A 12,371-nucleotide genomic window follows, 5' to 3' on the forward strand; every position below is an offset into this window, starting at 1 on the left:
AGTACAGCCAGCCATCACTATTCGCGGATTTCATATTCACGGTGTTCACATACTTGCGGTCTTTCTCCCAGTTTTTTGAAAAACACTGTTGTGGTACTATTTCTCATATCAGAACAAAATATAAGTTGTACATGTTAAATAAACGTTTAAAAAAATCTCTCTCCCTCTTAAAGGTTTATCAGGTGCTTCTGAAAAATATTTATACAAGACTGTTGTTTAAATATTTCTAAAAGTGAAAAACTTACAAGGAAAATTTGAAATATTGACAATGGTTAGCTTCATTGCTGCAGTTTCCCATTATTATGGCATCATTGCTGCAGTTTCCCATTATTATGGCATCATTGCTGCAGTTTCCCATTATTATGGCATCATTGCTGCAGTTTCCCATTATTATGGCATCATTGCTGCAGTTTCCCATTATTATGGCATCATTGCTGCAGTTTCCCATTATTATGGCATCATTGCTGCAGTTTCCCATTATTATGGCATCATTGCAGCAATGTTTCTGAATGTGTGCATCACAGTTCCTAGGGGCATCGCCTACCTTTTTCAGGGGCATCGCTGCATGCTGTAGGTATTGATTTGTGTATCTATTTATGCTTTGATGATTTTTTTTTGTGAGTGAAAACATATACTGAACTATTCTGGGGAGCCACAGATGAGCCATGAATTGGGCAAAGAAGCTGCGGTTGATAAAAGTTTGAGAACCACTGGTCTACAATAAAAATACATAAAGAAATAAGAACGTAAAATTCGATCAGCCATTGCTGTAGCTAAGCCTACTACTAAATAGAACCGGGATCCACATCTCTTAAGTAGAAAGTAGTATACTGTTTTTCTGTGGGTGCAATAAAAAGGGTATGCAAGTTATGTATTGCATAATTTGTACACTATAGCCGTCATTATTTCATTTCAAAATCCTGAGAATTAGAAGGCAAGTTAATTATGGGCAACATAGCAAAGGCTTCCTAAGTTTAAATTGGCAATGAATTGTTTGTTTCCATGAAATAGACCCATCTGTGGTACATTTTTTTTCATATGTAGAAAAATTGGTGAAGGAAGTATTGTTACTATACTCTAACAAATTAAATGGGATTTAAAAGAAATGACTAACTATGTTGTTCTTTCCAGAAAGCATCACCTTGATTTACTGGAACCCTTGCTGCCCTTTTATTTTTTCCACACAAAGCAGATATATAAAAATGAGATTCCTAAAAAAAAATTTTAGGGTTTGAGTTACTCGCAGTCACCCCTGGATCGTAACCCCTGCGAATATGGAGGGACGACTGTACTCTGAACTAAATATTTTCGATTATCCTGTGTATCAACTCATGGTTTAAAATCTTTAAACTCATATCTTCATAATTCTGAATTCACACACACTCTCCAGAAGCATGTTACGATTTGCATTGTTTTTTATACCAATGTTCTTTCCAGAACTGAGAATGTATTATTTATATTTACCTGCAGCCTATATTTGAACCTGAAGCACCAGCACCAAAACCAAAACCTGAGAAAAAAATGGTGAAGAAGAAAAAGAAAGTGCCTGGCAAGGCAGCTGACGAAGAACCAGATGAAAGTACTCAAAATGGTGAAGTCAAAGATGTACCTGAAATTTCATTTGATGAAGAAAGACCTGAGAGAGGAATGGAAAGGAAATCTAGTGGACCTGTCACGATTGTGAAGGAAGCAACACCTGAGCCGCAATCAAGGCGTGACAGCCTCGAGCCTTCTGCACCAGGAAGTCGCCGCAGCTCTGGCAACCTACTAACATTTGCACCTCCTGCAAGAAGAGGATCAATTACTTTAATAGCTGATGAGGTAATTTAATTCTTTAATCACTCTCATTGGATGTACATAAAAAATTATTTTATCTTGGTAGTTTGATACAAACTAGCTATTATATAAAAATGACACATCAGTATCACTCATAATAAGCTAATGCAGTTTTACTATGTTTTGTGTGTGAATTGAATGGGAGCAAAAAACCTATGAAAACATCAAAAATATATATAGTTTTGAGGCATTATTAAGAATGGTTTATTATGTAGTAGATTTTCAATATTTTTGAAGTGAAACTTCTTTAGGGACATAAGAATGAAATTTTGGGAGGGAAAGAAATCTGTCACAGAAAATGAATGCTTCCGTTTGTGAAGGAAAGAAAATCCATCACAGAAAATGGAACACTTTCCTTTTCCTCAAAACCGGTTCTGTAGAATGACTGATTGTGGGATGAAGTTGCAAGAAGCAGGTAGCTTGTAGTGGGGGGGGGGGAACTCAATAGAGATTCGGCCATCTAAAAAAATAAAGTTGGGTGGGACGTTGGTTTAGATTATTTGGGTAGGACAAAGACAGTTTATTACCTTTCCCTACTCCCCGTGATGCCCCTGGAATCTTAGAACATCCCCTTTAGTATGATGGGCGATGCTCATAATTTGGAAGAAAAGAAAATTAAGTTAGGGTAAAGTGGGAAGGAGTGTGTATTTCCACACTATTCCTGCAGCATAGAGATTGAACAACCTAGATATTCCATTTGTTCACGTGAGATTCTCGTGCAGATTTTTTTCATTTGATTATTTTAAAAATTAAACTGAATATATGACTAGCATTTTTCTATTATCTTGTAGAAAGGAGTCTTACTAGATGAAAAGGGAAACATCAAGAAGCTACGTCCAGGAGAAGTTCTTGAAGTGCGACAAAAGAGGAGATCAAGCACTGATATGCGACGTGCTAGGTATGAAGTGGTCAATATAGATTTGATTTTAAGCTAACTTATCACATGATTATTCATTCACACATGTAGGAATGTTGAAAAAATTATTTTTGGGATTTCACTAGAGTATTGTGAATTATTACTTTGTACTTCAACTAACCACAGTAATGCCACATCACATCACAAAAAATTTTATTATCTGGGTATTGTTATCACTTTTGCAATAAAAAAAACGTGATGTACATCATAGTTTCCCAACCTTTTTTGTCCCATCGCCCCCCAATGCAATCTAACCCATGGGATCCTATGTTATACCCATAACTTCTACTGCCCCCCCCCCCCAAAACATTCCATTGCCCCCAAGGCTTCGTTGGGGGAGGTGATTCCTAACACCCACGTTGGGAATCACTGATGCATATTATAGCATGAAAAAAATGATCGTTTACAGTTATCAGGATTTTGATTTTCATTACATTTTTTTTTGTATAAAGTTATCTTATTGCCCATTTTGAAACAAATTTTACTAAACTTTTTTCCCACCATAAGTTTTTAATATCACCCTGCAGATTATATAAGTATTATAACCCTCTCTTGTTGGAAAAAAATTTCTGTTCATTCTTTTCTCATCAGGCCATGGTGGCTGCTATCATTCATTTATTTCAATCCCTGATTGAATTTAAAAAAGACACAATATTAGCTTTAAAATATTCACATTGTAGAATACACAGAAGAGCCAAAAAAACTGGTGACCTGCCTAATATTGTGTAGGGCCCCCGCGAGCCCGCAGAAGTGCTGCAACACGACGTGGCATGGACTCAACTAATGTCTGAAGTGGTGCTGGAGGTAATTGACACCATGAATCCTGCAGGGATGTCCATAAATCCGTAGGAGAAAGAGGGGGTGGATCTCTTCTGAACAGCACGTTGCAAGGCATCCTACATATGTTCAATAATGTTCATGTCTGGGGATTTAGGTGGCCAGCAGAAGTGTCTCAAGTCAGAAGAGTGTTCCTGGAGCCACTTTGTAGCAATTCTGGACGTGTGGGGTGTCGCATTGTCCTGCTGAAATCGTCCAAGTCCGTCGGAATGCACAATGGACATGAATGGGTGCTGGTGATCAGACAGGATGCTTACGTACCTGTCACCTGTCAGAGTCGTATCTAGATGTATCAGGGGTCCCATATCATGCCAACTGCACATGCCTCATACGATCACAGAGCCTCCACCAGCTTGAACAGTCCCCTGTTGGCATGTAGGGTCCATGGATTCATGAATTTGTCTCCATACCCGTACACGTCCATCAGCTCGAAGCAATTGGAACCAAGACTCGTCAGACCAGACAACGTGTTTTCAGTCCTCAACAGTCCAATGTCGGTGTTGTCAGGCCCAGGCGAGGTGTAAAGCTTTGTGTGGTGCAGTCATCAAGGGTGCACGAGTGGGCCTTCGGCTCCAAAAGCTCATATCGATGATGTTTCGTTGAATGGTTCGCACGCTGACACTTGTTAATGGCCCAGCATCGAAATCTGTAGCAATTTGCGGAAGGGTTGCACGTCTGTCACGTTTAGTGATTCTCGTCAGTTGTCGTTGGTGCCGTTTACATTCATTAGTGGATAGAAGCGTGAAATGAATGGAATATGCTTTTATAGCATCAATTAATGTTACAGTCAATCCCATTTAAACTAATACCGTTATAGCGAAAATCTCGTTTTAATGAACACTTCTCTAAACCCCCCAGATAAGTTTACATAGGAATAATGCTAAAACCTGGGATTCCTTTATACCGAAATTTCGTTATAACGAACACTTCTCTAAACCCACCAGATAAGTTTACATAGGAATAATGCTAAAACCTAGGATTCCTTTATACCGAAATTTCGTTATAACGAAGTGAACAAAATTTCTCTGGTCTCTTGAAGTCTGTTATAATGGGATTCAACTGTACATAGTTACCTTTGCTATGAATGAATAGCATTTGAAAATATTTGATTAAAATTAGATCAGTTGATCAGTTTGAATAATTAATTAAATTTTTTGATTGACCACTTAAAAATTTTAATCGATTCCCAGCCCTAAAAAAATGAAGTTGTCCTATTCAAAACTGGATATATATTCAGGCAAGCCATTTTCTTCACAATGACATGGCTGACATCTCTGATTCGAGAATGAATTGTTGATTGTTTTTTGTGTGATCTAGGTAACTTTTTACCTGATGCAGAGACATTTTCTGACTAGATGTTTTTCTTACAATCCATTTCCCTGTAGTCACAGTCATTGTATGTGGCCTTTCACATCGTGATTTTGGCTAAGAATTTATATTAAATAATAAAGAAATAATGTCATAAAATGACTTTGTGCCTCTTTTGAAATACCTTATTTCCACATTTTTCATGAGCTGAGTGCAGTTGATCATAATTTTTTTTCTAATCTGATATTTGTTATGTATATTCTTATAGTTTTTTTTAAATTCAAAATACTTCTCAGTTATGTTATGAGTTTTATAGGAAATCAAATTTTCATTCTTTGCCTAAATTTTGAAACAAACTGCCTATGTCTGATTGAAATTCTACTCAATCAACAAAAGTTGTATTGCATAGGAGGAGAGTACATCTCACAAATGTAAATTCTAATTTCCTAAAATGTACTATAGTGGATGGAATCACTTAAATAAATACTTGTTTTCAGTCTTAATTCTTCTAAAATCTTAAGCACAACACCAACTGCCATCTGTAAGGGGATACTGAATCTTTCTATTGTGTCTTGCCTACTGTTTTTCACAAAACTTGTAAACAGTGTATTTTAAGTAAATATTTACATGTACGAGTAGAAGACCCATGTTTGCACAATATTGCAATAGTTAATTACATTACAAGTTAATTTATTGGAACAATTTTACTGTATTTTGCATTACTGGTTAAGTAAATGAACTGCTTGAGGAGATATTGTGCTTACAGTCCCAACATTATCTATTTATGGAAGTTACACTTACATAGATTTTCATATGAATGTACTGAATGTTTGATGAATACTGATTGAAAGAGTATTACTGTAGGATTTTGTTGAAAAATAAATATGTAATGTTGAAAGACAATTGAATTTTCATTTAATAGTGTTTCTGAAATTGAAGAGAGGATTGATAAGCCATCAACGCCATTGAGGAAGATACCTGAAGATGAAGAGTGTCCACCAACAATAGTGGATTACCAAGAGAATGTAACCGCTATTGAAGGTTAATTTATTTATGTTATTTTTTACATGCTTATCAACAAATGTTATCAACTGTATAAAGTTTCAATTATGAATAAAAATAGGAAATTCTGGACATCAGTTTTTTTTCCCAATAAATAAAATTGTATTTAGCTATGTAAAATACAAACTAATTTGTTGACTATTTTTCAGGTTCCACTGCATATCTGTGTGTGCAAGTTGAAGGTAACCCAGAGCCAGAATTTCGCTTCTATAAAGGGGATACAGAAATATATGAAGGTGGACGATACAAAGTCGTTACTGATGGTGAAACTAACACTGTTTATTTCTGTATCAGGAAGGCAAAATCAGCAGATGAAGGCAAATATAAGATAGTAGCATATAATAAGTTGGGAGAAGACAGTGTCAGCATGAGTCTCTTTGTATCAGGTGAGCAGAAGAAAAAAGTACATTGATGTTTTCTTTGTTTTTTGTGCACCAAGTTTTGAATTCCATGAAGCATAATTTCTTTACATAAGTTTACGAAAATATCACAATACCATGCACAAGCCTTTCTTTTTTTTCTTTCTGAGAGTGGAAATCATATTGCTTCAAATCTGAATTAAGGCATGAAATTTTAACAACAAATGTTTTTTGAGACAACTTTTTTCTCAGCCCAATATATTGAGGAAATAGTTATTTTCTGGATATTATGCCGCGGCGAACTCGGAAAGAAAAGTCATCTCATCTCTGCTCCACAAGAGTTTAGTCACACAGCACATTCTTTAATAAAATTAAAACTAATTGATAGATTTTGTTAATAATTTTATCCAAGATCAGAAATCAGGTGTTCTAGAATGTATGAGATGTGTGATGGTTTCATAAAAACCAAAACTTCAAAGAAAAAATTAAAAAAATTGAATTTTACATGCTTCAAAAGTATGGGTGCAGATTCAAAATACGAATTTCAATAAGCTACACACAGATTTACGTAGCTAAGGGGTGTTTCTCATTGTTGCTACATGAACCCTTGAATGTTTTCGTGAGACAAGCACCACATGCCAAAATCCACTCAGTCCTCGAACAAAGAAGTATTGTAGATATGGGTACTGAGGTCAATAAACCTGTTTCTAACATTTCTATTGAATTAAATTGATTTGAACAAGGCATGTATAGAGTGCTAGCATGTGGTGAACATATAAACCGAAATCAAGATATAAAATACCCCGAATGATCAGCTAACATGACGAAAGGTAAATACTAGGACTTGCTTTGCAACAAAATTACTCTGCTAGAGTGAAATAAAACATAGAAGGGAGAGTTTCATATTTTGAGAGAAACTGTGCGTAGGCAAATCCAAAAAGTCGGTTACATGAAAATGAATAAAATTATTTATGCAGTTTAACTGGACTTGAGACCATGAGTTGTATTCAGGTGAATGGTTGTTTATACTCTTCAACGATGAAAAGAAGTGGAATTTATAGATGACCTAGATGATTATTCTTATTACTGGCATGATCTAAGAAAGATCCATGAATTTATTCAGTACACAGTGAGGTTCAGTGATGGTATGGGAAGGAATGTTCGATTCTGATGGATAAACCTCATTGGCATTCTTAAATGGTAGTCAGGATTCAAAAATGCACCAAGCAACACTTGAAAACCATTTATTATCATTTTGGCGAAATATTTGGTGTTTCAAGCTGGAATTTTCAGCTGATCATGCTTTCGTTCATGATCAAAGTCAATGAAAAAAGTGGTTCGGAGCTAAAAACATCTCAGTTCTGGATTGGCCCACCTCCAGTCCGAACCTCCACACCATAGAAAACCGATGTGGTACCCTTACATATGTCATACATAGCAGAGGAAAACAAAATTTTCCAATTTCGGTGCTGAAAAATGCAATTGAAAAAGTGTGGTTTGATTTGTCGAGAATAATTATAAATCCTTGTACTTTCGATGAAAATATATGTATTTGATGAATAAAAAGCAATAGCGAAGTTACTAAACAAATTTCATGATTTCTGAATTTTTTTTTAAATTTGTGCCCAAATTTTTGTGGCATGTATTTTCATTGCTTGCCCTATAGTGTAGCAAATATTCAAGATTTCTGCTTTGTTTTGGTTATGTGTTATTCATTTGTCCCAGAAATCCTGCAAAAAATGTGTAAAGCACCACAATTTACATTAACTAACTTAAGGGGTGTCACGACCCTTGAAATTGAATTTTCAAAAATGACTTCAAAAATATTTCATTCAATAAATAAAATGCAAAAAATTTTGTGTCAATTGGTTAATTTATTTTTTCATAATAAAAGAAAAATAATGAATTATAGTGTAAATGTATACAAGAAAAACACTTTGAACATGATTTTTTCAAATTGCAGCTTTTGAGCTCATCTGTAAGATTTAAAAAACTACTGCCCCAAAAATTCTGAAATTTTGCAAAAATGTTTACTCAACATTTATTAGTAAAATTAACTTCAGATTTAGCAATTGACTAATGGGAAGTATTTTTTAAAAAAATGTTGAATATAGTTTTTGAAATTTACATATATTTTTTCAAACTTTAAAAATTCATAAAATTCTAACAAATGATCAGATATCCAAGTTCGAGGTCCATTTTACTAACACATATCGAATAAACACTTCTGGAAAAGTTTTGGGCCATTAGTTTGTTTTTAATCTTACAGATGAACTCAAAAACTGCAATTTGAGAAAATCACATTCAAAGTGTTTTTTCTTGTATACGTTTACACTGTAATTCATTATTTCTTTCTTTTATTATGGAAAAACAAATTAACCAATTGACACAAAATTTTTAGTGTTTCATTTGCAATTGAATGAAATTTTTTTAAAGGTATTCTTGAAAATTCGATTTCAGGGGTCGTGACACCCCTTAAGTCTCAAAATTAGTGTTGTGCCTAAACTTTTGAGGCGCACTGTAGTATTATAACTTTTTACCAGCGAACAGATGATATATATTTTAAAACAGATAAAGAGAAAATTATATCACCCTTTACCTTTTTATATATCTCCCTCTAAATTTACTACCTGTATCACTGTGCATCAATGCGTAAACAGGTTTTAGGGGGTGCTGCACATGTAGATTATTCTGCTCTCTGCTATAGCAAACACTCATTGTTTGTGAATTATTCCACTTACAGATACAAATGGGTTAAAATAGCTGTGTTTTTTCACTGTCATTTCCATGTTGTTATTGATACTGATACAGGCAACTACAAAAACATCAGATGTAATTTTCTAGAATGATCAATAAAAACATCTAAATATTTTTATTGTGTTTGAAAATGAACAAAAAATAGCAAATGGGGGTGAAGATAAGAGAATGCAAGAACTGAAAATGCAAAGTGAGATTGAGATGATTTGTGATTTTTTTTCTCTCAGCCCAATGTATGAAGTTGGGATGAGAGAAAAAAGTTGGTTGCTTTACTCTTCATACATTGGGCTAAGGAAAAAAAATCAAAAATCACCTCAGTCGAGGGACCATTTGTCGAAGTTGGGGGGGGGGGTGAACGTGCCTATACTTCAGCACATCATGCTTGAACCTAAATAAGGAAAGAATGGTGATGTCTCCTGTGGTAGGCCCGTCATTTGGAGGGGGGGGGGGGGTCGGAATTGAAAAATACTCTGTGAAATTTTATATATATATATATATATATGCATACATTGAGTACATGTTCTTAGAGTACTCTCTTCCCGTTGAAATGATGGCCTTGTCCTGTGGTGTTATGCCCAGATTTCAAGAAGACTGGGTTCGATTACTGGTAGAAGCTAGTAAAGTTTTCTTTCCAAGTCCATCTCGGCATAAAATCCAGGAAAAAAGTCTTTCCCTTCATACACTAGACTGAGAAAAAAAAATCAAAAATCATCTCAATCTTGCTACTGAGGGTCATTTGCTGAAGTTGTGGGGGGGGGGGCCTATGCCTCTCTACTTTAGCACGTCACGCTATTGAGCATAAACAAAGCAGAAATAGTTGTCTATTGTGGTGTATATGGATAGCAGGCTTGCTTAGAGTGAAAGAGGACAGTGTTCAATTCCCGGCGGAGACTAGTAGACTTTTCTTTCTGAGGTCACCTCAGCATAGTAACCAGAAAAAGTCTTTCCTTCTTAGTAACAAAGTTTTATGCTTTGTAGTTTAGCAGTCGTAACTTTAACCCTTCTTTTTATCCATCTCAAGACTAGTGAAACAGATCCTCATAGAGCTTTGAAAAAAAACGTTTCAAGCCCGTAAATCAGTTTGAGAAATAAAGAAGAGTATCAACTTATTTTATAGCTATGAATATGAGGGTAGAGATGTTATTTGATGCAAAATGTCTTCTTGTGTATTCCATAAATTTCACTTTTAAAATTAAAATCGCAATTCTACTTACAATAAAGTAATCAAGAAAGTGTTTTAGAATGAAGCTCTATATTTCTCGCACTAGAATAAATTTGAATAATTTCTTTTGTTTTGTTACAATGTTTTTGTTTGAAAAAACATTTTATCATTTCAATTGAAACATATCTATATTTCAGATGAAAGCGGAATGGATTTCAGAGCTATGTTGAAACACAGGTGAATTTTCTAGTTTTTTTTTATTCATTGAGTTGTTAGTTGGTTTGTTTGTAACTGAAACAACAGTTGTTAAATTTATTTATTCTAAGGATCACAAATTACTATTTAGTCGCTACAATGGTTTCCAGGTGATAAGCTGTAACATATACTGTTTTAATAATTAGTTTTTCGTTTCGGTAGCTTAAGGTTAGCAGACATCCTTCTTTTTTATGTCATTTTAAGTGTCCGCCTATGTTTTAGAAAATTTTACCTTTTGTCCTCCTTTTCAGGTTTCCAGAACTACTTTTCCTTTTTTCCCTGAGGATATTTTTTTCACTCTGAAACATATATTTCCTGTTTCCCTTTCCCCACACACACATTTCTATGCGCTTTGACCAATCACTGTTGAAATTCAGAGAATACAAGAATGTCTTACCTCTAAGCAGGGCAGATGCTATTTCAACCATGGCCCAGCTTGCTCCAGGATAATATGAAGAGACAGTCCGAAAAAGAGCTTGTGTTTCAGTACAGTTGAGAAAATTATTGGAGCAGCAGTTTTTTTATTAGTATAGTGATGCCATATGTTGTGGAAATTAGGAAAAATGGTGTTATCAAGGGTGCATGAGCAAGCATCCTTCTTTCTCAGTTTTCGAATCTGGTGAGCCTCTGCAGCTATAACATTGTGCAGCACCTAACACATACAACGACCTTTCCCTTTTTTAAAAGTTTTCTTGCTACAGAGCCTACAGTTTTCTTTGTACAGGTGAAATCGATCCAAACATTTGCCCAACATGCTTGGGGCATGTAAAAATTTTGACTGGAGATGTATTTTTTTCAACCACATGCCTGATGCTATCATACAAAATATTGATTCTGGCATGTAAATTTTTGGAGATTTGCCCAGCCCTAGTTTAGTTTACAACTATTGTGGATGTGTATGTCTTCAGTGGTGACTAAGTGATCACTTTGGTTACCCAAGGAAAACTGGGGGGCAGCCAGAGTGTCATAGTACAGGGAAACTGATTAACTGAGCCTCTTTCAACAACCCCTCCCCCATTAATCCCTCCCAGGCCCACTTTATGCTGGACTTGAAAGTGAAAAAATTTCTACCTTTTATGTTGCTTGTTTTTAAGATCAGAAATTTTTAAAAAATATAGCACAATTGATATGCATAGCTAATATGCAGCACTATCACCTGTTAAATCTCTGTATGGGGAATGGATTCTTAACTTCTAATGGATTCTGAAAACTTTATGGTAACTAGTTATTCATGGTTGACAAATTCAGAAAGTGACCTATGGGAAGTTTGACAGCTTGGTAGGTATGAAGAAAAGCTATTATCAGACAAAATAAATTTATCGATGATTCACAGACTGTTACTTTTTAACGTTTTGGGGATCGTCTCTATTGACTAAGGTCCTAGACACTTGAGCTGACTCTGGATTTACTTCACCCCCCCCCCCAGCTAATTAAGGTTCTGTTATAATTACAATCGAAACTCAGGCTTTGGTGTCAGTTGTCTCTAAGCAACCAAGAAAATTATTTCCTCCCCACTGAATATGTATCCATAGTTTTAGTTGGCACAATACTGGCACAGGAACACACTGGCTTTCATCTTATAAAGTTAAAGGGTATATGAAACACAAAAGGTTAAGAACCCCTGTTTTTTGCACAATGCATGGAAGCCTGCATTCCTTCATTTTTCTTTTTTTCACCTGAAAAAATGTGATTCCTTTGGACATTTTCGTCTCTGTTTCCATTGCAGTTTGCTCTAATTTGGCTTGCTAGGAAGCTAGATGGTGTGTTGACCTTAGTAGAAACCAAGAAATAAATAAATACTGATCCTTTCTATGATAGAATGTTAAAATCATTCTTGTGAAAATATCTGAGAGGTGATTATATAGGGGAACTTAAGTAT

The 12,371-nt window shown here is 35.1% G+C and overlaps 1 protein-coding gene across 2 annotated transcripts in view; it reads left to right on the forward strand.

The window, feature by feature from the left end:
- The window catches only part of LOC149066849 (twitchin-like), a 303,184-nt gene that overhangs the window by 101,194 nt on the left and 189,619 nt on the right, over positions 1–12,371 (forward strand). For both annotated transcript variants that reach the window (XM_089253214.1, XM_089253215.1), the window contains 5 exons: positions 1,471–1,821; positions 2,628–2,734; positions 5,820–5,938; positions 6,109–6,345; positions 10,435–10,474. In XM_089253214.1, coding sequence (XP_089109340.1) covers positions 1,471–1,821; positions 2,628–2,734; positions 5,820–5,938; positions 6,109–6,345; positions 10,435–10,474 — 854 coding nt within the window. The remainder of the gene's footprint in view (positions 1–1,470; positions 1,822–2,627; positions 2,735–5,819; positions 5,939–6,108; positions 6,346–10,434; positions 10,475–12,371) is intronic.

The sequence above is a fragment of the Pholcus phalangioides genome, unplaced genomic scaffold (assembly GCF_987345545.1).
Source record: "Pholcus phalangioides strain wild (caught in Gottingen) unplaced genomic scaffold, Ppha-v1.0 ptg000032l_1, whole genome shotgun sequence".
In the NCBI taxonomy this organism is placed as follows: Eukaryota; Metazoa; Arthropoda; class Arachnida; order Araneae; family Pholcidae; genus Pholcus; species Pholcus phalangioides.